The sequence below is a fragment of the Tenrec ecaudatus genome, chromosome 8, assembly GCF_050624435.1.
Source record: "Tenrec ecaudatus isolate mTenEca1 chromosome 8, mTenEca1.hap1, whole genome shotgun sequence".
NCBI classification, from domain to species: Eukaryota; Metazoa; Chordata; class Mammalia; order Afrosoricida; family Tenrecidae; genus Tenrec; species Tenrec ecaudatus.
In genome coordinates this window covers 16,347,248-16,374,358 of record NC_134537.1, presented here as the reverse complement: position 1 = coordinate 16,374,358, position 27,111 = coordinate 16,347,248, and the positions used below count along the sequence as shown (strand labels likewise).

Below are 27,111 nucleotides of genomic sequence, written 5' to 3'. Positions count from 1 at the left end.
GATGCCAAGACCAGTGGCACCAGAGACTGCTGTATGGGAATTATGGGAGAGAGCAAAAGAGCCAGGCTGGAGATCAGAGGCTGAAGCAATGAGGAAACTAGATACAATAGAGGAATAACACAGAGGCTCTGTATGCGGAAGAGCACCAGGTGGATTTGTTGGCTTATAAAATCAGAGGCCAGGACCACGTGGCCGAGAGACAGAGGAGTAGAGAGAACTTTGGTTACCAACTAAGCATAGTTGTTGCTAAGGACCAATGGATTTAGCCTTCATGATTTCTGATCCTTTCTTATGATAACTTGTTAACATCCCTAAAAAAAAAAAACAACCTCTTAATTGAGAGTATGGTCTGTGAGTTCTGGGGACAATTTCAGTGGATTATTAGACCCAGCAGAGAAGAAGAGGGTTGTCAGAATTAGTTTTAAAATTTTTTTTGTATAAATTATCAAGGGTTTGTCAATGAAGGAGAGGAGAGACGGGTAAAAATTAGGAGCTGGTACCAAGGGCTCAAGTAGAAAAAATATTTTGAAAATGATGATGGCAACAAATGTACATATGTGCTTGACACAATGGATACATGTATGGGTTGTGATAAGAGCTGTATATGTGTCCAATAAAACGATTTGAAGAAGAAGAAGAAGAAAAGGAGGAAGGAAGAGGATGGGAGGTAGAGGTATGTCTGACCTCTGTTTATGGCAGTCTGCCCTGGACAGATGTGGAAATGGATTCTCCTCCCTTAGGTAGCCAGAGAGAGTCCAATATTGTCTCTGCACCATTTTTCACATAGATTAATCTGTCAATAAGGTTTCATACACATACACACATAACCCCCAACCAAATCCATGGTCCTCAGTCCAGTCTGATTCATACTGAGGCTGTAGGACAGAGTAGAATGATCCCGTTGGGTTGTCAGTGACACAGACTGCCACATCTTCTCTTGCTAGCTGCTGATGTGTTTGGACTGCTCATTTTTGGCTTAAGAGGAAAGGTTTCAATGATTATGCCATTAAGGCACTTATATATACCAAGATATATGGCAAATCTTGAGATAAGCATGAGATATATAGATATTATACAACTATATACATGCATTTGTACTTGTGTGTCATGTAGAATAATTTGTTAAATTACAACATTCAAAAACACCACAATATAATGTTCCCTTTGCTTCATTTCCTCTGCTTCAGGAATCTCAAAAATAAAGCCACATTGAACCAATCTCATTCTCTAAGCTGAAATTTAATCCATTTTCCTTCTGAAAATTGCTTAAGAAATGTTTTTATAAAGGTCTCTATTATGACTCGCCAACAAAATTGCCTTAGATCATTATTTGTTTGGGTTTCCATCTAAATGCCACTCTCTTCTGAAGATCAAACTTATTTAACTCAAACTTCAAATGCAGTGCCTATAAATAAACACAATACCCTAGATGTGGAATTACTAGGAGGGGAAGGCACAGGACTATTTCCTGATCCAGTCTAGAAAACTTATTTCTCTTAATAAAACCTAGGATAGGTTTTACATTTGGCTCTTATTAATCTAATGTAAAAAGAAAATTTAAAAAAAGAACATCTTAGTAATGTTCTACATCATACTGCTAAATCAAGTTTCCTTTACTCTGTGCTTGTATAGCTTGACTTTAAATTGTAGATAATAATAATTGTTTTATGTTCTCTTATGATCAAAGTTAATTTATATCCTGCATGTTAAACACCGGTCATTCAATTGAGGAGACATTAAAAAAATAAGCAAACAATCTTTGCAACTCATATCCTACCTGTAAAAGCCTGGTGGTACTTGCCTCACCAGGAAGTTTCTCTCCATGTCTTGGAGAATGTCATTCAGCATCCGGATGCGGCTGGGGGCTCTCTCCCTTGGGTCATTAGCAGGACGCATCTCATCGGACTGAAAGAGCTCCACACTTTCCCGCAGGCGCGAAGCCAAGGCTAGAAGTTGATGAGGGTTGAGTTGATTACCTGGTGAAAATAAATGTGCCATCTCAGAAGAGAAACATTTCCAAGGGAGAAAAATAACCATATGTTAGAGTCATAGGAACAAATCACACAGGTCACTGAAGACAGAGTGGTTGTCACTGATGGTCTGTCACTGGGGCAAAATAAAACAAGAGTGAACATAGAACAATCCTTATCAATTCTACACCAATTAAACGTTGATAATTTGTGCATTTAGCTAATGTCATACTGTAAAAATATTTTTATGTCTACTAAATTCACTATCATAATAAAATAGCAGGAAATGTTATAGATCATTGAGAGAATTCTAGTTGCTGTGTTAAAACAGTTTATAAAATTACCTCATTTAATATGCAACAAACCTTATATCACGATGTCCATTTCTTAAAAGCTGAAGATTAATTAAAATAAGCAAGTAACCACAGATCATCTACCAAGTAAATGGCAGGCTTTTTAGAAATTAGCATACTGCCCTTTCTGACACACAAATTCATGCTTACCATGATGTATCCTTGATTTAAGGGGGAAATAAAAGTGTGTGCCATATACCCATATGTACATAGAAAAGGCACTGTATTCTTCTTGTCTGAGCATATGAGATGTGTACTACTTTACCATCATGGGGCTATTGAATGGTTTGTGGGGAGTTTTTTTTTTTACTAGAAAGCTCCTGTGATATAAAATGGAAATGCACTCATTCCTTGCTTCTCACCATATTTAGTTTCCAAAGACCAAGTCTTCAGTGCACAATGGCAGATAACAACATCATATCACACAATGGAGCATGAGTATATTGCTCCAAAATCCCCAAATCTCACTATTACAAAAATACTGAATTCCATCATCTCGCAACTCTCACCCCCCTCATAATCTTGGTGCAGTCTTTGGGGCACAACCATCCCAGCCAGTGTCCCTCTTCTCGTGCACCTTGGCATACCTTATCGCTAGACTACATGAATGTACAAGATAGAAGGCAAATGGATGATATGCTATTCCCATTAATGTAAAATTGGGGGAAACACGATAGCCAATAGTGAACAGTCAGCAACTCCAGCACAAATCACTGCCATCAAGTCACTGGTGACTTGCAGCTGGAGTGCGCCCTGCAAGGTCCCCCAAGGAGAAATATGCGGCTTCTAGTGCCATCGAGTCACGGTCTCAAAGACTCACAGGCGCTGCTCTGCTCTATTCAGTAAGAAAAATAAGGAGTAGGAATATATATATTTTTGTTTATGAGATAATACTGAACTGGATTGCAGTGGATTGGGGGTTGAGGTATTGTTTGTAATGTCCTCTTGTTTTCAGGTAAGTTTTGCTTGTTTGCGGTGGTTCCCTGCATTTGGTTTGTGTCATTCTGATATAAATAGTGGTAGTAAGGACACGGGCAGTTCTTTAAGAGAAAGGCAACTTCAGTAGAGTGGTTCCGTCTCAAAAAGTCCTTCAAACTCACTGCGATTGAGTCCATTTTAAATCAGAGCAACCCTTTGGGCTGGGTAGGACTGCTTGAACTCTTGATGTGAGCAGGAAGCCTCGTCTTTCTCCTGCTAAGTGGCTAAGTGTCCTGAACCTTAAACATAGACCCCTTGAGTTCCAATCCCCGCTCGACACCACATAGCGGCTTTGTGATGTCTGGCATGTGTGTTCCTTTGTCGATTTGACATAGTAATAGAATTTGCTCCACATTGTTGTCATAAGCATAAAATAATAACCATCTTCGTATAACAGAGGCTCGCACTGATGTGGTTAAAAGGACCTTCTGCTGTCATGCTCGGGGAGGTACATAGCCGCATCGGTTTCTTCCAGGTCACCCCACGGTAGAGAGTGCGTTTCTTTGGGGAGATGGTCGTGTAATTCTAAGGAGACGCAAAAGAAAACTGGCAGAGTAAGATTAATAAGGAGGGTGACTTCCACTCAAGATAATAAGTGAACAAGGACCTCATCAATCCAAGTTGGCAGTTTTGAGAGGAGGGATTTAAGAAAGTTTACATTGTTGAGTTTCACCTAAATTCTAAGTTCCTGGAAAAACAAACAAACAAACAAACAGGTAAGGTTAAAGAAGGCCTCTACTCCTTGTAGTTGCTGCATTTCAGTGTCAGCCAGTGGGCTCTCGCTCAAAGTGACTTTATGTGCAAGAGAAACAAACACTGCCTGGATTGCTGGACCAAGCAGCTGCTCTTCTCCAGAGAATGGTCTCTTCTGAAAACAGGGCCAGAGTACGTGATGGGAAGTCTCTCTGTCTTTGACCCACTTCTGCTTCCGAACATCCATGGAACTTTCCATATCCTTCCACCGGCACCATAATTCATATGCCTACATTTTTCTTCAGTCTTCCTATTCGATGACTAATTTTCACATATATAGGAGGTGACTGTTAGCACTCAAAGGAACATGCTTGATCTCCAATACTTCAAAGCGTTCTTGTGTAGCAGATTTACCCAGTGCAATGTGCCGTTTGAGCTCCTGGCTATTGCTTCCATGAACATGGGTTGCGGATTAAAGCAAGATGAAATCCTTGACGATTTCAGATTTTCTCTCTTTATCCTGATAGTCCTTATTGGTCCAGTTGTGAGGACTAGTTTTCTTTACATTAAGTTGTAATTCATACTGAAGGCTGCGGTCCTTTATCAGCACAGGTTTCACGTTCTCATTTTCACCAAGCAAGGTTGCATCATCTGCATGTAGGAGATTGTTAATAAGCCTGCCTCCAATCCTGATGCCACATTCTTCTGTATACAATCCATGTTCTCTGATGCTTTGCTCAGCATGCACTTTGAATAAGTTGGGTGAGAGGATGCACCCTGATGCACCCCTTTCCTGTTTTTAAACAATGCAGTATTCCCTTATTCTCTCTATGCCACTGCCCCCTGATCCATGTACAGGTTCGACATGGGCACAATTTATTCTCCAATCCCCATCCATCTCAGGGCTGTCCACAATTTGCTATGATCATGAGGACTGATATTAGGCTGCCTATAAGAAAATAGATTTTTTTCTCTTGGTTTCTTTGCCAATCGCTAGCACCTAAAACCATGCTTGGCTTATCAGGTAATGAACAAATAATTGATTTATTTACTTTTATCATGTATAACAGGTGTGATCTTTTTATCTTTGCTTGACTTCTACTCAACTCTCCCTTCTCCTTGATTGAAAGAACTGCCCATGATCAGAGAGTATATCTTACTTCTCTTTTGTCCCCAGATCCTAGTACTATGTAGTTGTAACTTATTAAAAGCATATTGTTTTATTTGTTGTCCAATGAACACAAACCAAAAAAATACTATTTATTTTACTTTCTTGCTCACCATCAGAAGCTGCAAAGGAACAGCAAAGCAAACAAACAAACAATGAAAGGACAATTGGCCATTGTAGTGTAACTAAAATTAAGTTAATCTAAATTGAACTAAAATTTTCCCTTACTAGTGATAAACAATCAATAATGGTAAACACTAATAATATATGAACTATAGTATGAAACAGTAAATGAGAGAGGAGACAAAGTGAGGTTCATGAGAACTCAAGTTTAAAAGTAATCTGTATTTGACCAACAAAAGTGAACCGTGAACTAAACATTTCTCTTAGAGAAGATTGGCACAAGTATGTAATGTATGTGTGTGATGTTGTAGACCAATAGTGGCTGCTGTTGTTGGTATGTGCCTTGAGTAGGTTGCGCTGCAGAGAAGCCCTGTATACAGCAGAGGAAACACCAGCCGGCCCATGCCATCCTGACAAATGTTATGTTTGAGCCCACTTGTTCCATGCATTGAGCCGACCCAGTTTATCAAGGGTCCTGATTTTTCACTGCCGCTCCACTTTACCAAGCATGATGCCCTTCTCCAGGGACTGATCTCTCCTTATGACATGGCCAAAGTACTTTAAATGATGTCTCACCAATCCTTGCCTCTAATACTAAATACTTTATATTAATAGACAGACGAGTACCTGGTCTATTTAGTTATTAACAATATACTCTTTAATAAATATATTTTAATACATTGTCCTTAACTTCTTTGGCTAAAGTAAGGATGGTTGCTATATAATTTTCTAAGCATTAAATATATTATATCCATAAATGTATAATTATTGAAGTATGGAAAGAAAACTTAACAGCTGATTTCTTAAAAGCATGCGCACATTCTGAGACAGTTTTCTCACTGATTTTTAACTGGTCCTGGCCATTTTTTAGTGCACATGGAGTTAGAGCAGTATTTCGTCTCTGTAAAGGCTGGCAACCCAAAGTTCTGAAGATGCGGAAAGGCATGATGTTATTAATAGCATTAAGTAGCTAAGACAAAGGTAAGAAATGATACAATCAAAGAGCTGAACAGAAAATGTCAAAGGACCTCTTCAAAAGACAAAACAAAAGTTCAAATGCAATGTGAAAAGACCTAGAGTTAGAAAACCAAAAAGGAAGAATGCACTCAGCATATCTTAATTTGAAAGAAGTTAAGGAAAATATGCAAGCATCGAGTTGCCATATTGAAATGTTTAGGGGCAAAATATTGAATGATCTGGGAAGCATTGACAGGGAGGGGGAAAATGCATAGTCATTGCACCAAAAAGAACTAGTCTGCATTCCACTGCACAAGAGGCAGCAGATGAGCAAGAATCCAAGGGAGAAGTTTATGCTGCACTGAAGGCTTGAGCCCAAAACCAAGCACCAGAGAGGGATGGGGACCCACTGGAAGCACTGACCCATCTATGCTAGGAAATTTGGAGGACAGCTACTTAGCCAATGGACTGAAAGAGACTCATTTTTGTACCCACATCAAAGAAAGGTGACCCACCAGAATGAGAGGGTGTAAATTATAGAACAATATCATTAATGCCACAGGTAAGTAAGGTTTGCTGAGATCAACTAACAATGGTCTTAGCACTACATTGCCAGAACACTAGCAGAAGTTCAGGCCGGAAACAGAAGAGGATGCGGTGCAAAGAATACTATTGCCGGTGTCAGGTGGATCTTGGCTGATAGCAGAGAATATCAGAAAGCGACTTATGCTTTCTTGACTGTAAGGCATTTGACTTGGTGGACCCTACCAAACCATGAGTAGCCTTGAGAAGACTAAGAATCCCAGAAGATAACATTGTGCTCGTGGGGAACTTGTACATGGATCACAGGCAGTTGTGCCCACAGCATGGTTTAATGGAAGCATGTAATATGTGAATACTATATCAAGAAAACCACTATAAAAGTGTTGATAGAATGTGGAAAATGCAGGCAATGTCATTGATCAAGATGTATAGAAATTGCTTAATGGGAACCTAATTTGCTATGCAAACTCTCACCAAAGCACAATAAAATATTTTTTTAGTAATCGGGAAAGGTATGCATCTAGGTTGCACTTAGTTTGTATGCTGAGCAAATCCTACTAGATTCTGGATTATATGAAGAAGAATGCAGCATCTGGATTGGAGGCAGGATTATTAAGAACCTGCAATATGCAGATGACAGAACCTTGCTTGCTGGCAGTGAGGAGGACTTGAAGCACTTGCAGATGGAGATCAATGCAGTCTTCAATGGGGATTACAACTCAATGTAAAAAAAAAAAAATTCTCGCAACCGGAACAGTATTAACTCTATTAACATGGTTAATAGAGAAAATTGAAGCTGTTAAAGATTTTGTTTGTGCTAAATCTACAATCAATGCTCAAGAAAACAGTAGTCACTACATCAGAGGAATCTTGAATTGGGTAAATCTTCTGCAAAAGACCTCTTTAAAATTTTGAAAAACTAGGATATCATTCTGATCATTAAGGTGCATCTGACCCAAGCAGTGTTTTTTTTTTTCAAGCACTTCATGTGCACGTGAAAATGCAAAAATTGGACAGTGAGTAAGGAAGACAGACGAGTGATTGTGATGCTGTCGAACAATATTGAAAGTACCGCGGACTGCCAAACGAACAAACAAATCTGTCTTAGAAGAAGTACAACCAGAATGCTCCCTAGAGGCAAGGACCGTGAGACTTCATATCCTATACTTTGACCCTGTTGCCAGGAGAGACCAGTCCCTGGAGAAGGACATCAGGCTTGGGAAATGAGCAGGGTGTGCACAAGAGGCAAACCCTCACCAAGTTAAATTGACACAGTAACTGCGTGGATCGCTTCAAGGACAGAGCAATCATGAAAATGATGCGGGAGTGAGCAGTGGTTTGTTCTTGCTTATGTAAGGACCAGGATGAGGCCGAGCCAACTCAAGGGCACCTAACAACAGTTGTGTGCTATTCTCAAAATCCCAGCAGAGAGACCAAGGTATAGAAGAATCAATCTGTAGCTTGAGTGTGCTCCTGATCTAGTTTAACTTGTACATCAGCCACAATCAATGTATACAGAACCATCAGTAGTGTGAAATGAAATGAAAGCTCGTAGGGACGACTGAGTGGGTTATTATACATGAGAACATAGACTAGAACCCAAGGACACAGTAAAAATGGAGGAACAGGTCGTGAAGTTGTACCAGCAATTAAGGGCATTTCAGAGGAGCCCTTGGAACTTCTGGGAGGTTACGCACTGAGTTAGTTGGCATCGTTGGTGGATAGTATTTCATCTGTTCTCACCTTTCTAAAAGATGAATCTAACACCAACCCCAACAATTCACTAGCTTTTCCTCCTACATTCTAATGAAAAGGCCAGGACAAGGCCTTCTAAACAGTATTGAGATGCACGGAAGAAGAGAAAGGATCAGGAGGAGGCAATTATAAAAGGAGAGAGGGACTTCTTAGTTCTTTTGTGCGTGAATGTTGGGATCTAGAAAGGCCAGCTCAGGAAACAGTCTGAGGTACACATGAGATACTGTCAGCCCCCTCTGAGGTGGCTTCTCCTTAAGGGAGCTCATTAGAGTGTGCAGTCTGGAGGCAAGCGCAGTGAGTGGATTTGGAATCTGACAGACCTAGATTTGAGCTGCGAATCTAAAGTTTGGTGATGGTGTCAATGTGGATATAATACAGATGTGCTCTAATGCCATGTTTTTTTGTTGTTTTATTTTTTAATCATTCTATTGTGGGATCATACAAATCTTATCGCAATCCACCCATCCATTGTGTCAAGAACATATGTACATTTGTTGCCATGTTTTAATCTGCATTGTGAACTCCCCAATCAGCTCATAAAACTGAAGTAAAAAGTTCACAGACAGAAAAATGTTCAGACACTTGATAAACTACTTGGGCTGTCTGAAGGGCATTTCAATGTGCCAAGGTACTTCCTTGAACATGTATTACACCTGAGGGTCTAGATACAAAGCCCCCAAATAAAAATGGTCATAGATAGGGGGGAAAAACCTCTCAACTCTCAGGAGCTCAAAGATACTCATATATGTCTTAGCCACAAAAGGTCTAAGATTTCTGGTAATTCCAGTAGTTAGAGAACTAGATGTCCCCAGGAAATTTTCACATGCTGTAATCTGCAGGGACCTTCATAAACCACTCTAAATGCTGATATGGTTCAAAACTTTATGAGTTCACCTTTGGCATACAAGCTCTAGGACACTATATAACTGTCATATATATACATATATATGGAAATATAGATATTGATTCTACGGTGGTCCTACTCTAGTGTTATACAATCAAAGCAGTTCTAAATTATGTTTACTTCCACTTTCCTATTTTGTAACAGTATTTTTAAAGGCCTACTCAATTTCATTTAGTTGAGTGAATTTTACTGGTCATTCTTGAAAAATACCTTTTTCTATCAACAAATACAGCATTTTTCTTTAAAGCATTTCATAAAAACCTATTCTTGTAGGGATGAGCTTATCACAGTTTTAAAGGTGCTCACAATCACAGCTTAGACTTCACTGATTTATAGTGACAAGAAAAAGTATGATTTACCTTGAATGTAAAACAGTGGTTAAGAGCAGAAGAGAAAATTATTTAGAAGGAAATGTATGTTACTTAGCATAATCTGGCAATATCTCATAAAATCTCCAAAAAGAAAAAAAATGCCAAAGGGATTGCAGCCAGGGGAAACTCAGTCCCTTATTATCTTACGTTTTCTGTTTGTCAAGCTGCCTGCTTTATTTTGAATCAGAGTGAATCATCAGCTGGTTGTTTAAAGATGTTAAACAAACAAAAATTCAGGTAGAGGAAGAAGTTTGGGAGCCAGTGTCCTATTGAGGCTCAAATAATCTAGCACTGAGTTGATAATACATAGAGAAAAATTAAAGATACAATCTGGCAACAGTGGATGATTGTGGCTAAATGAAATACAAAGAAATCTTTTTTTTTTTTTTTTAACAAAGATGCCGATGTGACATGTTTCAAAGGATTAGGCTGGCCAGTGTTTTATCTTTATTTTTTTAAATTAGGAAACACATTTCCAATACTGCCAAAATTATTAATGATCAAAGTAGCCAAGGCAGAAACAAATCTAGCAAGACTTTGAACACATTGCATGGACTGAATTCTCCCAACAGTGTTTGGCCATCTGTCTGGTGCAAGAAATGAGCCGCAGGCTCTCTTTATGACACACAGATGCTGCCACTGCGCTGTATCGTGATTCCATCATCTGGCTACTGATTGCTACGGAAAAGTCAGCCAAAGCTTTCTTGAATGAATTAAATTAAGTATTGCTTATTCTTATCCCTCTTCTCCTGAGGTAGAGATATGGAGTTTATGCATTGACTCAACCAGGAAAATGAAAACTAAACAAGGCTTAAATAAATGTTATCAAAATGAAATAAGGGTACATTATGTTTGATTGTAAGCCAAGAGTAGAAATATGTGTTGTGGGTTTTTTTGGTTATTTTTTTGATAATCAAAGGAGTTGACAAGTGAGACAATGCTTATGGTCTAGTCACAGGCACAGTCTTCTCTTAACTATGTAACTGGGGGAAAATTCAGTAGATGTTCCTATAATGGGAGAAAAGAGAAATGACAAAAAGTGACTAATGTATCTCATTGCATATAAAATCCAGGTACTGAAAGGCACACATGAAAAGAATGTGGTTGAAGTGCTCAGAAAACAGAAGGACATGATCACAAAGGGAAGCCGCATGAATAGCTACAAATTGTGAGACAGGAGATAAACAAGAGAAAGTGTAATTCTGAGGACTACCAAAGGGACATGATGTCTAGAAAAATAATTAAGAGACTTGATGTGATAAAAAATATGAATTCTTTCAGAAATGGGAAAGAAGAAAATCTACTTTCAAGAAATAAACACCTGTGATGTGAGAGAATCAGACTTCATTAAAGGCCTAGCTGCCTCAAGTATTTTTTTTAAACTAGGGATGGTTATATCAATAATAGAAATATACTTCTAATACACTTATGTGGTTAAATCCATACAAATATACAATCATGATTAAGATTAAACATTTTATCCTGTTCATATGTAGCCCCAAAGAGAGCTAATCTCTTACCAATTATCTTCCAATTTGAACACGGCAGGTTTATTCCTTGAGTTTAAGTTACATAGAAAGGCTGGTTCCAGAAATAGTAGTTATGGCTAAAACCCTAGAATATCGCTGGATTCAAAATTCCAGTGGCGACAAAATTTTTATTTGTAATTTTTTGGTTTTATACAGACTTCTTAACAAGCACTATCGGGTATTAGACTACTAACCCTGGGCTGGCAGCTCAAATCCACTAGTCATGCTCTGCAGGAGAAATGTGAGGCTGCCTGCTGCTGTAAAGACTTAAAGGCCTCAGTATCCCAAGGTAAGGCGTATTGGTGGCATAGTGATTCCCCCTTGGACTGTGGTCCACAAAGTCAGCAGTTCACAAGAACCAGCCGCTCAACTAGAGAGAGACCAGCATTCTATTCCCATAAACAGTGAACAGTTTCGGAAACCCACAGGGACATCTCTACCCTGCCCTATAGGGTCACTGTGAGTCGACTTCCGACTCAATAGCAATGAGTTTGGGTTTTAAGTCCCTGTGCAGGGTCACTGGGTCAGAGTAGACTTGATGGAAATGGATTTCATTTTTTTCATCAGGACTGGGGTCTGACTTTATAGAGTAGGACACAGAACTGGTTAGCTAGACTCTGATGCCTGATAAACAGATCTCCCTATTTATAGGCATATTTGGAATCAGAACTAGCGGTGGTTCAAAACAAGAATGGGAAAAGATGACCCAAACACTAGAATCTTGTGATTTATACAGCATACCACTAAATTTTTCCAACTGGGAAACTCTCCTTTATTCAAAGAAAAGAAAAAACCACTTGAAACGATGAAGGTACCGATCCAACAGTACACACGGTGCCCGCCTAACGGGCATTATCACCTTGAAACACGACCGCCCTCCTTTTGAAGGGGATGAAGAAAAAATCAAGATGAAATCAGCATTGTCAGTTATTCAAAGAGCAGGAAGAAATTCTGCCCACAACCACTTCACATTTGGTGAGACAATCGGGAAGGGGCAACAAGCTACCCAGTTTAAAATGATGCTTCCTGCTGAGTGGGGCTTGTATTAAATAATAGGGTCCATAGCTAGATCAAAAGAAAATAATTGTTTACTTTGGCCATTTATAGGTTTTCTAAAGGTGCTTACTAATTAGCATTCAGAATTGTAATGAAAAACCATAACTGATATTGCATAAAAGGGATGCATCATAAACTTGCTAAATATTTTGATGTGAGGTTTTATACACTTAGAGGTAGGTAAAATGAGAAACAGTTAACTGATTAGGATTATCAATTTTTTGTGTGTTTTAATTGGCCTCCAGATTCAAGGGTGTGGTGGCACTTTATCTATGATGCTTGCCTCCACGCCTGCAGTACCCTCGCCTATGCGTCCATTTTTTGACAGACCTTTATGTGTCCCAGATACACCTGAAGTGCATCAGTTACCTTCTCTGTCACTCTATCCCCATACACTGCATATAAATATCCAGTCTCTAACTATTGTGTTTGGCTGTGACCAAGTATTAAGAGCCAAGGTCATTCAGTCAAAATGAGCTTTCAAGAACCATCCCATAAATCAGCTCAAACAAATTATTCACTGGTAAATTATCCACCACTTTGTGGTGGTTGTGAGAAAGGTGGAGAACGGTCTGCTGCTACTGGAAGCTGATGTAATAAATAAACAAGATGGCCAGTTGTCAGAGGTAAAAATTACACCACTGAAAATGCAATTGGGTTTCAGAGACCTTCATACTTATACTGTTTGCAATAAGGAGAAACAGTATTTCATAAATCAGCCTTGAAGGTCAGAGTCATATATACATACACACATATAATATATATTCACTGTCATTGTATATATATTATATATCTATATACTATAATTGCAGCTTAGGACTATTGTTAACTGTCACAACAAAATAAGAAAATACATCAATAATTGAAGCTGGTATTAAGCAGAAAAATTACATGTTCCATTTAAAATGGTATAAAATGTCTATTTAGCAAATGAAGTCATTGAGTATTGTATACATAATTGATAATGCCATATTTAGACTGATGTCTATTATTTATACATTAGAACTTTTTCAGAAATAAAGTTACAACCAAAGTCATAAAAATAAAGGTAGTACATGATTTATCAAGCATTTAAATAATTTTTGACCATAAGAAAACACATCATTTTGAATCTTGGCGACTGAAATGGGAATATGGAGTTTAGAGTTGACAGGTCATATCACTTTGATGGAATATGTATACTTAGGCTGTGGGAAAAGGCTTTTTTCTTTTCTTTTTTTTTACCCTTTTGTTTTGCTGAACTGTGGTTTCAATATAGCTACTTTTCAAATCTGGTCACATCTTTCTGAGTGATTTGGACAGAGGACCCAAGGAGTTACACATCAAAAGAAACACAACACAAAAATAAACAAGAGCCAGAAAAGAAAAAGAAAATGCTCCTCACCTGGACAAGGGCTGCCTGACACAACCTGAGGAACGTCGGGTTCTCTGGCTCTTGACACTGACAACCTCAGAGAACTGAGTATAATGGGAACTCACCAGAAAGTCAAATCTTTGTAAAATGACTTTTTGGGGAAAACTAAAAAGCCCTGTGGTGACATCTTCTTAAATATAAGTCTTAACGAAAAAAGTATAGTAATTAGGGCTCATCTCAGAGTATTTATTATCTTTAACTCCTTGATTAAGTTGAACTCCGTTTCTTCTGTAAAATGATTGTTTTCAAACCTCACCTATATGAAGCAGTGGCTGCCTTCTCTTGTTCTTAAAAATCGAACTCACTGCCATCCGTTGATTGCGACGCATGGAGACCATCTCTATACGGAGACGGAGACAGCAGAGTGTGCTGTGCGTTTCTGAGACTGGACCTCTAGGGGATTGGAAAGGCTCCCCTTTCTCATGCGAAGCCTGGTGATTTCCAACCGCTAACCTTGTGCCCAGCAGCCCATTGCATAGCCCATGAGGCCACCAGGGCTCCCTGACTCCCCTATGGACACCCTAAAACAATGCCCTGTCCTGGTCACCTTTGAGCCCACCGTTACAGCCACTGTTTTCACCCACGAGGGACTTCATCTTTTTCAATCACCTCTTCTTTACCAATTACAATGGCATTTGCCCGGGACTGGTCTTCCCTGATCACAAATCCAAAGTATTGGAGATGAAATCTCAGCATCCTCCCTTTGAGGGGGGATGCTGGCTGTAATTCTCGGGAGACAGATTTGGTTCTCTGGCTGTACGTGGTACTTTCCATATTGTTCCAGTGGTGAAGATTTTAGTTTTCTTTCTGTGATTTTCGTTTTCATTGCATCAAGCTGCAATTCTGGATCCCCATCTGCGAGTCCCTCAAACTCTCCTCTCTTTCAATGAGCAAGGTTGTGTCATCTGCATGCATATTACAGGTTGTTTATAAGCCTTCTTTCAATCCTGATGCAGCATTCTACTCCAGATAGTCCAGCTTTTTGTATTATTTACTCAGCCTACAGACTGAGTAAGTATGTTGAAAGAATACAACCCTGATTAACACCTTTCTGGGTTTTAAACCACATAGTAGTCCCTTGTTCTATTAGATTAGCTGCCTCTTGGCATGTACAGATCCCTCTGAGCACAGTCATTCTCTCCCACACGATGTCCGTTTTCATTCTCGGAAATTTCAGTATCCATGTCAAATGTTCTGGTTTCTCATTTCATAAGTTAGACTCTTTTCCTTTAGCGACCACCTACTATAGTTGAATGGTCACACGTCTGCCTAGACATTATAATCAGTGATATTTGCAATTTTTCTATGATCTCACTCTGAAGAATCTCACTTGTTGACTACAATATTCTATCATTCCAGCTCAATCATTCTCAAGTCTTTGAACTCACAAGACATATAATTCAAGTTTTTCCTCTCCTCTAGATCCGTTCAGAAGGACACCATCCTCAGTAAGTAGCTGGGCATCAGAGTAAAAAGGACAGCCCTCAACAAGCTGGATTGACAGTGACTGCACTGGGCTCAAGCATAGGGAAAATGAGGATGGTGCCACTCTGGTCAATCTTTTGTCCTATGGTGCCTAGAGTATGGGTCACACATCGACTTGATGACACCTAACAATAACAGATGATTTTCATTAAGAGTGAAATAGACTAAACATTCTCAACTCTATACTTCTTATAATGGCAACACAAGTTGAGTGCCAATTTCTTCTAGTTTTTAATATTTTCTGCTTTCTTTTCAATTGAGGATTTTTATCTGTTTTACTTCATTGTTCTTTTTAAAAAATCATTTTAGTGGGGACTCTTACAACTCTCATCACAATCCATACATACATCAATTGTATAAAGCACATTTGCACATCCATTACCCTCATCATTCTCAAAACACCCACTGTCCACGTAAGCCCCCGGCATCAGCTCCTCATTTCCCGCTGCCCCCTCCTTCATGAACACGTGACAATTTATAAATTATTATTTTTTCATATCTTACAATGTCTGACATCTCCCTTCACCCACTTTTCTGTGATCCAACCCTCAAGGAGGAGGTTATATGTAGATCGCTGTAATTGGTTCCCCCTTTCTACCCCACCTTCCCTCCACCTTCCTGGTATCACCACTCTCATCACTGGTCCTGAAGGGATCATCTGTCCTGGATTCTCTGTGTTTCCAGTTCCTGTCTGTACCAGTGCATATCCTCTGGTCTAGCCAGATTTGTAAGGTAGAATTGGGATCATGATAGTGGGGGTAGGGAAGCATTTAGGACCTAGAGGAAAGTTGTATGTTTCATCGTTGCTACACTGCGCCCTGACTTGCTCGTCTCTTCCCCGCAACCCATCCATAAGGGGATGTCCAGTTGCCTACAGATGGACTTTGGGTCCCTACCCACACTGATATGATTTTTTTTGTTCTTTTATGCCTGATACCTGGTCCCTTCGACACCTCATGATCACACAGTCTGCTGTGCTTCTTCCATATGGGCTTTATTGCTTCTGAGCTAGATGGCACTTGTTTAACTTTTAAGACACCAGAGGTATATCTTTTGATAGCTGGGCTCCATCAGCTTCTTTACCACATTTGCTTATGCATCCATTTGTCTTCAATGATTATATCAGGGAAGTGAGGACACAATTATATGCTTTTTTGTTCTTTGATGCCTGATAATTGATCCTTTTGGCACCTCATGGTCACAAAGACTGGTGTGCTTCTTCCATGTAGGCTTTGTTGCTTCTCAGCTAGATGGCCATTTGTTTACTACCATCAAGCCTTTAAGACCATAGATGCTAAATCTTTTGATAGGCAGGCACCAACAGCTTTGTTCACCACCTTTGCGTATGCACCCACTTTGTCTTCAGTGATCATGTTGGGAACATCATGGAATGCCAGTTTAATAGAACAAAATATTCTTGAATTGAGGGAGTACTTGAGTGGAGGCCCAAAGTCCATCTGCTACCTAAACTTCATTATTCTTTTTAGTTTTTGTTGCTTGCTTGTTTTTTAATGTCTTTCTATATATGAAACACAGGATAGGTAAATCTACAGAGACAGTAAATGGACAAGGGAGGTTGGGGGGAAAAAGCGAGCTAATAACTATGAGTATAGAGAAAGACAAACATTCTAAAACTGATTGTGGTGATGGTTTTACCATTCTTCTTGATGTGACTGAACTACTGAATTGTATGATATGTGAATTACATGCCCATAAGATGTTTGGAAAATAAAAAAAGAACTAGATGCAGCACTTCATTGCTCATTTGCAAGTCTATCATAAGGTGTTAGTATTTCATAGTGTATATATATTTCTTTAGCACTGTTTTAGCTGTGGAGAAAATATAGTAAAACACACACCATTTCAGCGATTTTTACACTGGCAAACTTCAGTGGCACTTCTTAAAGTTGTTCTCTGAGTTGTTCTCTGAGTTGTTCTCCCACCAGAACCAATTCACTGTCCCTTTACCTTCCTATCCAATCCCTGAAGTTAATGTAGTCACCGCTGTTTTCCACACTGATAGTTCTTCAAAGAGCAAGTCTGACATTTTCTCTGAGTTAAGTTGGACTGTGGTTTGGATTTAAGAAGACATCAGAGGATATTTTTGTTTTATTTAAACCATTCCATAATTATCTCAGGACAATATGTCTGGGGTTCACCTAACTTCCATCACTCCAGAAAGTTTGAAGGCTTTCATCATTTGAAATTAGGTTCCATTTTTTCCCTTCTCAGATTGCATGCTTAATAAAAATGTTCAGTAAAGGTCGCCAGACGGCGTCCAGTTCTTCTGCTCTGATGGCCAAGGAATCAGGTTTACACAAAAGCAATTTCCCACATGTTCCATATTCCATCTTCATTTGATAATGCAGGTGGATGGAGATGAATTGTTGTGCCTGGGTGAGCTCGTTCCAGATGGAGAAGACCCCAGGCACTGTACATCGGTTCAAAGGCAGATGAGGAGCATGAAACACATTACTAGGCTAATAACCTGGAATGTGCCATGAAGTCATGGCCCTAAAGTTCCAGACTAAGGAATGACACATAGCCTCAGCAGCTAGTTTCTGATTGATTGTTTTTGCTATGGCTGTACATATACCTTCCATACAGCTTGTAACAGATGGACAACATATTCACAACAATTACAATAACCACCTGTGATCGTTAGGCTTTCTGTAAACCTGGCTGAGCCCAGCTTCTCAGTGGTTTGACAATTAAGGCATACTACTCTCCCATGATGTAATGTTGCACTATAATGGATCTGCTGTGATCAATTAACCTTTTGTAAAAAGATTAGGATGGATTGCACCCCACGTCACTACCGTGATGCAATTAGAAATATGTTTCCTCAGGGGAGTGGTCTAGTTCTGATATAAATGGATATTGTAAGGAAGCTTGCTTGTTCAAGGACAATGGGTACCTAGGCTCAAATATTATCATTGCTCTTAAACACTTCAAGTAGATTCTGTGCAGCCAATTTGCCCATGCAATACATGTTTCATTTCTTTGCTGCTGCTTCTCTGAGTGCAGATTGTGGAACCTACTACCCTTAATCACCTAATACATAGTGGCAGTGTGATTGTATTTTGTTAATGAAGACAAATTATTAGCCCAATTGAAAGATTTTTATGTAGAGAAAAGAGAAATGAAGTTAAATATCAAGGTGGGATCAGAGTTCTGCAGAGAGAGAGATCCAAATAAAGAGGAACAGAAAATGTTTCAGGTAGTGCCCCTAGTTTTCTCTTTGTTATTCTTGATCTAGATCCTGAACCATCATGTTTCAATCAAGTAGGATAGGGCCCCATATCTCCTAGCAAAATAACTCCCGAGAGGAGACTTCTGCCTCAGTCTAATAGTTGGGAAATAAAATGTCAACAAACTTGTGCTTTATTATTGCATGTGAAACCTACTTCCAGTAATAACAGACATTTGGAATTGGAAATCTACAATATAAGCGGAGACGTAGATCATTTGGTAAAATTTGATGCTTTGTCTCATGCTTAGACAAAGCTCATTCCTGTTGACATGACGGCTAGAAATGTTCCAGTCCCTTTGTACAAAAACCCTCTAGCCAAAGACCTAGTAAGATAAAGGATGACATCATCCATTTCTGATTGAAAATTAGCTGAGCAATTTTTACATCTACTAAGATTACTATAATTCACAGAAAAATTACCTTTCAGGTTGTTTTGAACTTCCAAAGCTATGTCAAGAGCATTAAAAGGCAGAACTGGTTCATTGGCAATTTGCAAAATCACTTCTCCAGAGAGCTGAAAGAAAGAAAAAAAAAGTCAGCACTCGATAATTAAGGGAATTTATTTTAGCTTAACTTTGCTTCTTTCCCTTCTTCTCCTTTAGTTTATATGATTTTACACATCAGAGCAAAATAGAGGGAAATAAGATACTTTTAAAATTTTATTTTTCCATGACTCTGAGAGATAGGAGTAAATATACTATTACATTTCTTTTATGACTCAATGTATTAAGATATTTCAATTATTTAATGAGTTGCACTATTTAAACTTTAAAATAATCCCTTACCAAAAAAATTAAGCCATCACACAAAACAGGTATTAAAAAATAACAACTGAAAATTAATATCTGGTTATTAGAGTAAATTCATTTCGGGACAAAATAACAAAGCTTATTTTCTTTTAAAATCAGTAATAACCAAAAAATACCATACCTAAGAAAACACTTTCCAAACCTTAATAAAATATTTTTTAGTGCTTTACTTCATTGCTCCAAAATTTAAGAAGGCTAAATCATGTATACATTTTTGTGATTAGTTTGAAATAAAAATTTAAAAGTACAATTGTTAATGGTATCCTCCAAACTCTACCCAGAATATTGATACATGTCTATACTCCCTTACTTCTTGCTCCAAAATTGTCTTTGAAAACAAATATATGTAGAAGAGATAAAGCAGAACTAGTTTAAAGGACTGAACAAGTCATACATTCATAAACATCTCAAAGTAATTTACAGTTGGTATCAAGTATTTTTGCTATGACTGTTTAGTGGTATTTACTTGGACTTAAAAAATGTCCCTGCATGTCTTTCAACACTAAAACCAGCTCACATGGAAATGGGACAGTTGATGGTATCCATAAATTATGCAATATGGTTAGTGAAAGAAAGTGTTATCCCGTGAAAACTCTGGAGGGGAAATTAACACGCTACCTTAGAACAGAACAGAATGCAGAGAACATACGAGTTACAAGAAAAGATGATGCTAAGGAGTCAGCTTTAATTCCCAACAAGTGTCAAATTCCATTTAAGAGTTCTAAGCTGTACAATTTATACCATGATTTAAAAAATCATTTGGTTCTTTTCTATGCTTGGGAAAAAAATGTGTTCCCTAAAAATCTAAAAGGAGAAAGACTCATCATAGATACTCCTTTATCCTATTGAAGAACCCCCCCCCCAAAAAAAAACACAACAAAATACACCGCTTCCTCAATGCCCACGATTTCTCTGAGCTTTATCCCTCAGCATGATGACTGCAAATCCCTGAGAGAATTGTTCTCCTGGCTCTTGTCCTGATTATGCTGGACTTCAGGAAAGAAGTATGATCTGCAATAGGCTGATATGAGCCTTTTCTCCTCAGCCCACTCATCCAAATTATGTACAGAAAACTGATCTTTAGAAGTAACTATTTGTAAAAGAGAATTTTTGAAAGAAGATTAAGAAGCACCATGGTTTCTCCCTCCCCCCCAAATTTCACTGGATAATAGACACTACAGCACAAACATGTTTTGTTTACACCTTTGGAATCAGCACACCGCACATTACAAAAGATTAAAATGAAAGTGTGGAGGGTAGAAGAAGACTGTTTCTCTTTGTATTGCTGGAGAATTTTTTTACGTGTAATTTGGCAGCTCTGACAGCTGGAATGTAAGCCAGACACCTTGTTATTTCTTTCAAAAAGGAAACTGGCAACAAAGATTGGGACTTGCAATGCACCTGGCCTATGATAGACTGCTTAAACTACATCAGCGCGATTTGCAGCTTCATAAGGAAAAGGGAGACGTGTACGTCCCTTGGCAGGCAGAGAGAAGGGATAAGCCATGTGGCAAACTCTTGTAGCCCACTCTAGAATGTATATGATGTCTCATTCTTCTGAAAGTGCTGTAGGCCTTCAGATCTCACTTTATTACAGGAGCCCTGGGGACTAAGCAAGCTCAGTGGTTCAAACCCGCCGGCCACTCCGCAGGAGAACGACGAGGCAGTCTGATCCTGTGAAGATTAAAGCCATGGAAGCCTATGGAGTTGTTGTAGTTTGTGCTGTAGGGTCACCATGAATTGGCAAATGGGGATATCATGATCACTAGCCTCACAATGCCAGAAGCCAATCCGTGGGGGAAAGTAACACCTGCATTAAAGACTAAGAATAGTTTCCTAGAGAACAGATCGTTAAAAATGGTAGTGAACAACACAGTAATCACTAAAAGATTATCCAGCATCTACTAGGCATTATATGCTGCTTGGAAGCTTTCAAACATCATTCTCTTTCTTTAAAAAAATCTTTTTGTTAGGGGATCATGCAACTCTCATCACAATCCATACATACATCAATTGTGTAAAGCACATTTGTACATTCATTGCCCTCATCATTCTCAAAACATTTGCTCTCCACTTAAGCCCCTGGCAGCAGCTCCTCATTTTCCCCTCATGAACCCTTGATAATTTATAAATTACTATTTTGTCATATTCTACCCTGTCTGACATCTCCCCTCACCCACTTCTCTGCTGTTCGTACCCCAGGGAGGAGGCTACAGGCAGATCTCCATAATAGGTTCCCCCTTTCCAACCCATCCTCCCTCCACCCTCCCGGGATCTCCACTCACACCATCATTCTTTTTTAATTCCCACAACAACCCAGCAAGCCAGCTCTCACATTCATAAACTAAAGCAATTGAAGTTTGCAGAAATTACGTCACATGCTCAAGTTACAAGTCAAATCTGATCTGCAGGCGTCTGCTTTGCTGTTTTTCCCTACAAATAACAAGAGCTTTAAGCCAGATTCTAACACAAGTCACTCCATGGGCTATTTGTAGAGAGATATGGCTAATCTGAAAGTCTCTATGTCTTGTTTGATATCATTTCCAATGCACTACACTGTTTTCCAGTGGAAAAAATCTCTCTGGTAATGCTGGTCAATATTGACAATACCTTATCTCAAACCCTGAAAATCTTTGATACTGGGATCCCTCTGCATCAACAAATAGACACTCAACAGCTGTGGAACTAGTCGGCTTTTGCCAAAGGCCACCATAGGAACCCCATGAGCACCCAACATGTCTCAAGATCCCTGTGTCCGTGTTCCTCCATCTACCTTCTTCAGCCATCCGACTCCAGACCAGCGGATAATGGGGAGACATGAAAGAAATCAAATGGTGCAGCAGTAAAAATGTTTAAAAAGAAAAAAAGGATTTCATAGCAAAATAGTTAATAAATACTGATACATAATATCGATTTCCCCAGAGTTAGTGCTCAGACTGCTAAAAGAGAATAACTGCACATAGAGCCTTCTCGATTTTAAATATAATAGAGGCAAATTATGGTTATCACATTTAAAATGTTTTCTCTTCCTTTATACATGAAATAACCCTATTTCTGTTTAAAGATTAGAAAGAAACTTATTAAAGTGAAATACTATGAGGAGACTTCTAAAAGTTTCCCTAAAATATTAAATGAAAATATAATGGAATTTTATATTTTTGGTGTGTGTGTGTACACTCTGCTATCAATTGGACTCCAACACAGAGCAATGGTGTTAGAGTTGAGCTGCCCCCAAGGGTTTCTGAAACCATAGATCATTAGGGACCCAGGCTCTCCTTCTCCCATGGAGTGGTGGGTGAATGGGGGATTCAATCCACGGATCTTTCAATTTGTAGACCCAACTTTAACCCACTATTCCACCAGGAGGCTCTGCTCTTGCTGTTTCCCGCTCTCTCTTTCTCTGTTTTTCTCTCATCACTACGACTAGGAATTGACTTGTAGACTCATAATACAACACACAACTTTGTATGTATAGATGATTCTGTCTTAATTTTTCCTTTACTTATCAGTCTGTAGATTGGTGTGTGTGTGTGTGTATAGGCATCTATCTATATGTGTATGCACACACACACACACCTCTATACTCCTATAACTGGAAACATCTAGAAAGTAGGGTGCTTCCCATTAGAGTGTTTATTGTACCCATTGCCAATATGTTGACTATACCCACAAATGCGTTTATCAGTTCATACAATAATGAAGTTGACCATAAATAGATTCCTTAAGGTAATACAAACACAACAGATTCATAATATAATGTAATTTTAGTTTCAGGGAGAAATACTTAATAAACATTGTGGGGTTTATTCCACTTTTGCATTGTAATTTGAGATTCAGGTAACTATCATTCATATCACAGACTTAAGCTATAAGTAAAATTATTTTTGTGGAGGGTTTTTAATGTCCTCAGGTGGTTTTTAAATGCTTGAGAGTCCTGTTTAGAGTCTGGTGCTGAAAGATGATCATAACACCTGTTTTATAGGTTCATATAAAAGTGAATCTGAAAGAGACTGGGGCATAGTGTCATGTAATATTATGAATGGTAGATGTATCCTAAACCAGCCAACTAATATCTCTTGAGTCTTTTGTGTATGATTATTACTGTGCTCTTAGACCTCACTTCTCGGCCTCTCGGCGAAGATCAAGTGTATTGTGCTATTAGAGATATCCGATCACTATGACTCAAGGGCAGTGGATGTTAACAGCATAGAATTACCTTTCTCTTGTTTTCTAGAAAGCACCATTTCTATTGCATTTTAAACATACCATGTAGATTTCAGGTATGCACTTTTGGTCCAAAAAGCTTAGGATGCAAAAGGTGAAATGCACTCTGGACAGGGGTATGATGAGGACAGGAAGAAGCATCAATATTTATAAACAACATGAAAAAACCTAAGTAACTGACATAGAGTAACTGAAGTTGCTGGTTGTTTGAAAGTAATTTCAAAAGTAGTGGATGTGGGGTCATATGCTCTAAAACTCAACCAAGGAACATGACCATGAATCAGATGTATAGGGAGTCCTTTCTCCATCTTTTAACTTTTGGAGCAAAGGCATTATCTGATAAATTATGGCCCCATGAGGGCTTTATAACAGGATTTTGTGGTACATGGTGCCCTTAACAGTGTCAATGGCCCCACTCAAGTGAACTGACTCAGATTTATGTTACTTTATGGTAGAGAAACACCTGATTTAACAACAAATGTTCTATGGATAACAAATCTCAGACATCCCAGGCCATCTCCGTAGAGACGAGTTGAGTAAGAAACACTGCTGTCAGTCCCTAGGATCCCCTTCTGCAGCTCTGGGGTCAATAAAAGGCAAAGGATAATCCTCTGGCATATCACAAGGCATTTTCCCAACCAACAGGAAGCCGATGGTGACACCTGAAATTGGTACACAAAATCTATATGCCTACAATTAATTCACCATTCGACTCTCATTATTTTTCACATGAACCATTTCAGACACTCTCTCATAGATTTAACCATGTGTGCCCAATCGCTGTTCTTCATTCTAGCCCTAACTGTGATGCTAGCTGTTTAAGTCATATTTTAACAATCGCTCCCCCAACCAAAGACAAATAACCAACTTATGAACAGACCACTTAGATTCAAAACTGCCTTAGGAAATAAAGATTTTATAGAACCCACACAATTATCCCAAATTTTACTTAAGACCAACCGTATGTCAAAGAAACCAGGTATAAAAATTCAACTCCCACACCTGCTCCTTCGTGTCTGAGAGGAGCTACCATGAAAAGATACCCTATGGAAATAGAGACATTAGCCACCTAAGAACAGAGTTTTTGTTTTGGCCAGTGAATTATACTTAGGACTTCTTTCTGGAGAGAAGTTTGGGTGGAATATCTGGGAAGCCTTGACAAAGGTAGATGCCACCCCCCCCTCCCACCCCCGGTAGTCCACACACATTGGAGATTATGAAGCTCAACTGTGTGGGAGAAAGAATTAGTCAAATTGATTTGGAGCCCCTACTATCCTGGACTGATACCATGTTTTCTTGCTTAACTTTTCTGATGCTACAAGCATACTTATGACAATTTCAAGTAGTCTGACTAAAGTCACTTGGTATCAAATCATTTCAAAATTTATTGTAGAATTCTAAAAGCCATTGGGAGAAAGAGTCACTTTTCAGAGAATAAGCCTTATAAATTATAAGCTATCTGGTAATATATGAAAAGTCTGGCCCGTAAAACTGGTGAAAAAGTTCACATAACCTAACCTAATTGGCTCAGAAGCCAATACTGGAAAAATATGGGTGAACCATATACCAGTACTAGAGAACAGTGGAAAACAGGGGAGCCCAACGCTCTTGGACAAAGGAACATCAATAGTTTGGGATGCCACTGCAGGAAAGAAAGTCCTCATCTCTCCATTTTTCTGAGAAACCATTGTTTTTATCACTATCATAACCCATAAAGCACAATGGGCTAAGCAAGGACTTGGGGACAGCCGCTTTGAGGGCTGGAGCATGTTTTGGCCACTGTACAAACGACTGCATCCAAGAGTCTGCAGACTCTCTGGAAGCTAGGAACTCAGCAGGCAGGGAACAAAGGAAGGAAGCGAAGTTGTAAACACGGTGTGATTTCACTGCAATTTAATGTGGTTGCTCAAGTTATGGATCCTCTATCTCCTAAACTGATAAAGGTATGTATATATATTTGATTTGTATCAACCACCCTCAATTTCAGACTACCAGGGCAGAAAACACTCTTTCCCTCAAGGACCTAGTTCCGTAGACATACAAATCACCCGAGTCTACCCTTTCATTTCAGTCTCTTCTGCTTCAAATGAATATCTACTTTCTGAGCTCTCGGCCTAAGCTTTGAGGTTGCCCAGAAGCAGACCTGGAAGCAAATTGGAATAGGAGTCATTCATTGGGCGGTCAGGGTGGGAAGGAAAATTGATAAAAAGAAGGCATCACAATAGATTCTTATGGGACCTTTGCTGTGTTGTCATTTGCACTGGATCTAAACCAGCTACCAGGGTAGATCATAATCCTGTAGGATACATTTGGAGACAAATGTGAACTAGAGGCCTCAGAATTGTCTCAAACCCCGGGCAAGCTACCAACTCCAAGCTGAGGAGGGAAACTGTGTGGGAACGTTGATTGGTCCTTCTTACTCTTCTACATACTAGTAGCCTCCATGGCTTTGAATATTTAATACAATTTATTACAATAACAAGGGTTCTTATGGGGTAGGGTAGAGGAGGGCGAGGATAGAGGGGAGCTGGTACCAACGAGTGCAAGAAGAAAGAAAATACTTTGAAAATGATGGTGGCAGCAAGTACACAATAGTGCTTGATCTAAATGAACCATGGATTGTTGTACTATCTTGTAGAGCTCTCAATAAAATGGAAAAGAAAGAAAGAGAGCAGGTTTGATATTTGGAGCTTTATTGCTAAAATAGGAACTTTGCAGTCTATCCCTTAGCCATAAAAAATGTGTCGGGTATTTTTAAATTTTCTGTTTTAACATATCGTTCTAATTTTGTTGACTATTATCACTGAACTGTTCTTATATTGTAGCAGAGAAAATATGTTCATAGAGAAACTTTAAACAGCCAATCAAGTTCATTTACTCCTATTTCAAACTTATTATTTGCTAGTAAATGAACTCATAGCTAACAATGCAACACAGTCCCATCATCTGCCAGGCATATTTTCCCCAGAAGATATGATACAGCAAGTTAGTGTTTTCAATGCTTTAGAAAAAGGAACTGCAGGATGCCAATATTACCTTTCTACCATGTTATTAGAGTTTTGCATAGAACTATGTCTATGGTGATTGAAAAATTAATAAATTAAATATCTTCATTACATTTCACTAGCAATTAACACCAAGCTATGTTTAGATGTTGATAATATTAAAAGCAGCTCATCGAAATGGGGATTTTGCCAAGTAGTTATGTTCCAGGCATCATTATACATTTTTTGCATGACTTCGTTTATGGTTTCATCAGTTCTACCCTATTTTACACATAGGGAAATAGAGACTACTGAGTAACTTTGAGACGGTCACAGAGTTCATCACTTTCCTCACATAGGAGCACAAACGCCTGATTGCAGAATCAAGAGTTTTATTTATCATATTATAATGCACTTTTTCTGTTCTTTCAAATACCATCCTCCGTTTTTACAATAGGAATACCAGTGGTCATCCTAGCAACATTCACAAAACACATGATCCTAAGGAAATACCAAAGGCAGATTATACCAATCAGAGATTT

General features: G+C 38.8%; 1 protein-coding gene across 5 annotated transcripts in view; it reads right to left on the bottom strand.

Moving 5' to 3' along the window:
- Positions 1-27,111, bottom strand: part of NAALADL2 (N-acetylated alpha-linked acidic dipeptidase like 2) — a 1,559,949-nt gene that overhangs the window by 52,228 nt on the left and 1,480,610 nt on the right. For all 5 annotated transcript variants that reach the window (XM_075556048.1, XM_075556051.1, XM_075556049.1 and 2 more), the window contains 2 exons: positions 18,973-19,066; positions 1,778-1,976 (listed from right to left, as the gene is read on the bottom strand). In XM_075556048.1, the coding sequence (XP_075412163.1) occupies positions 1,778-1,976; positions 18,973-19,066 (293 nt within the window). The remainder of the gene's footprint in view (positions 1-1,777; positions 1,977-18,972; positions 19,067-27,111) is intronic.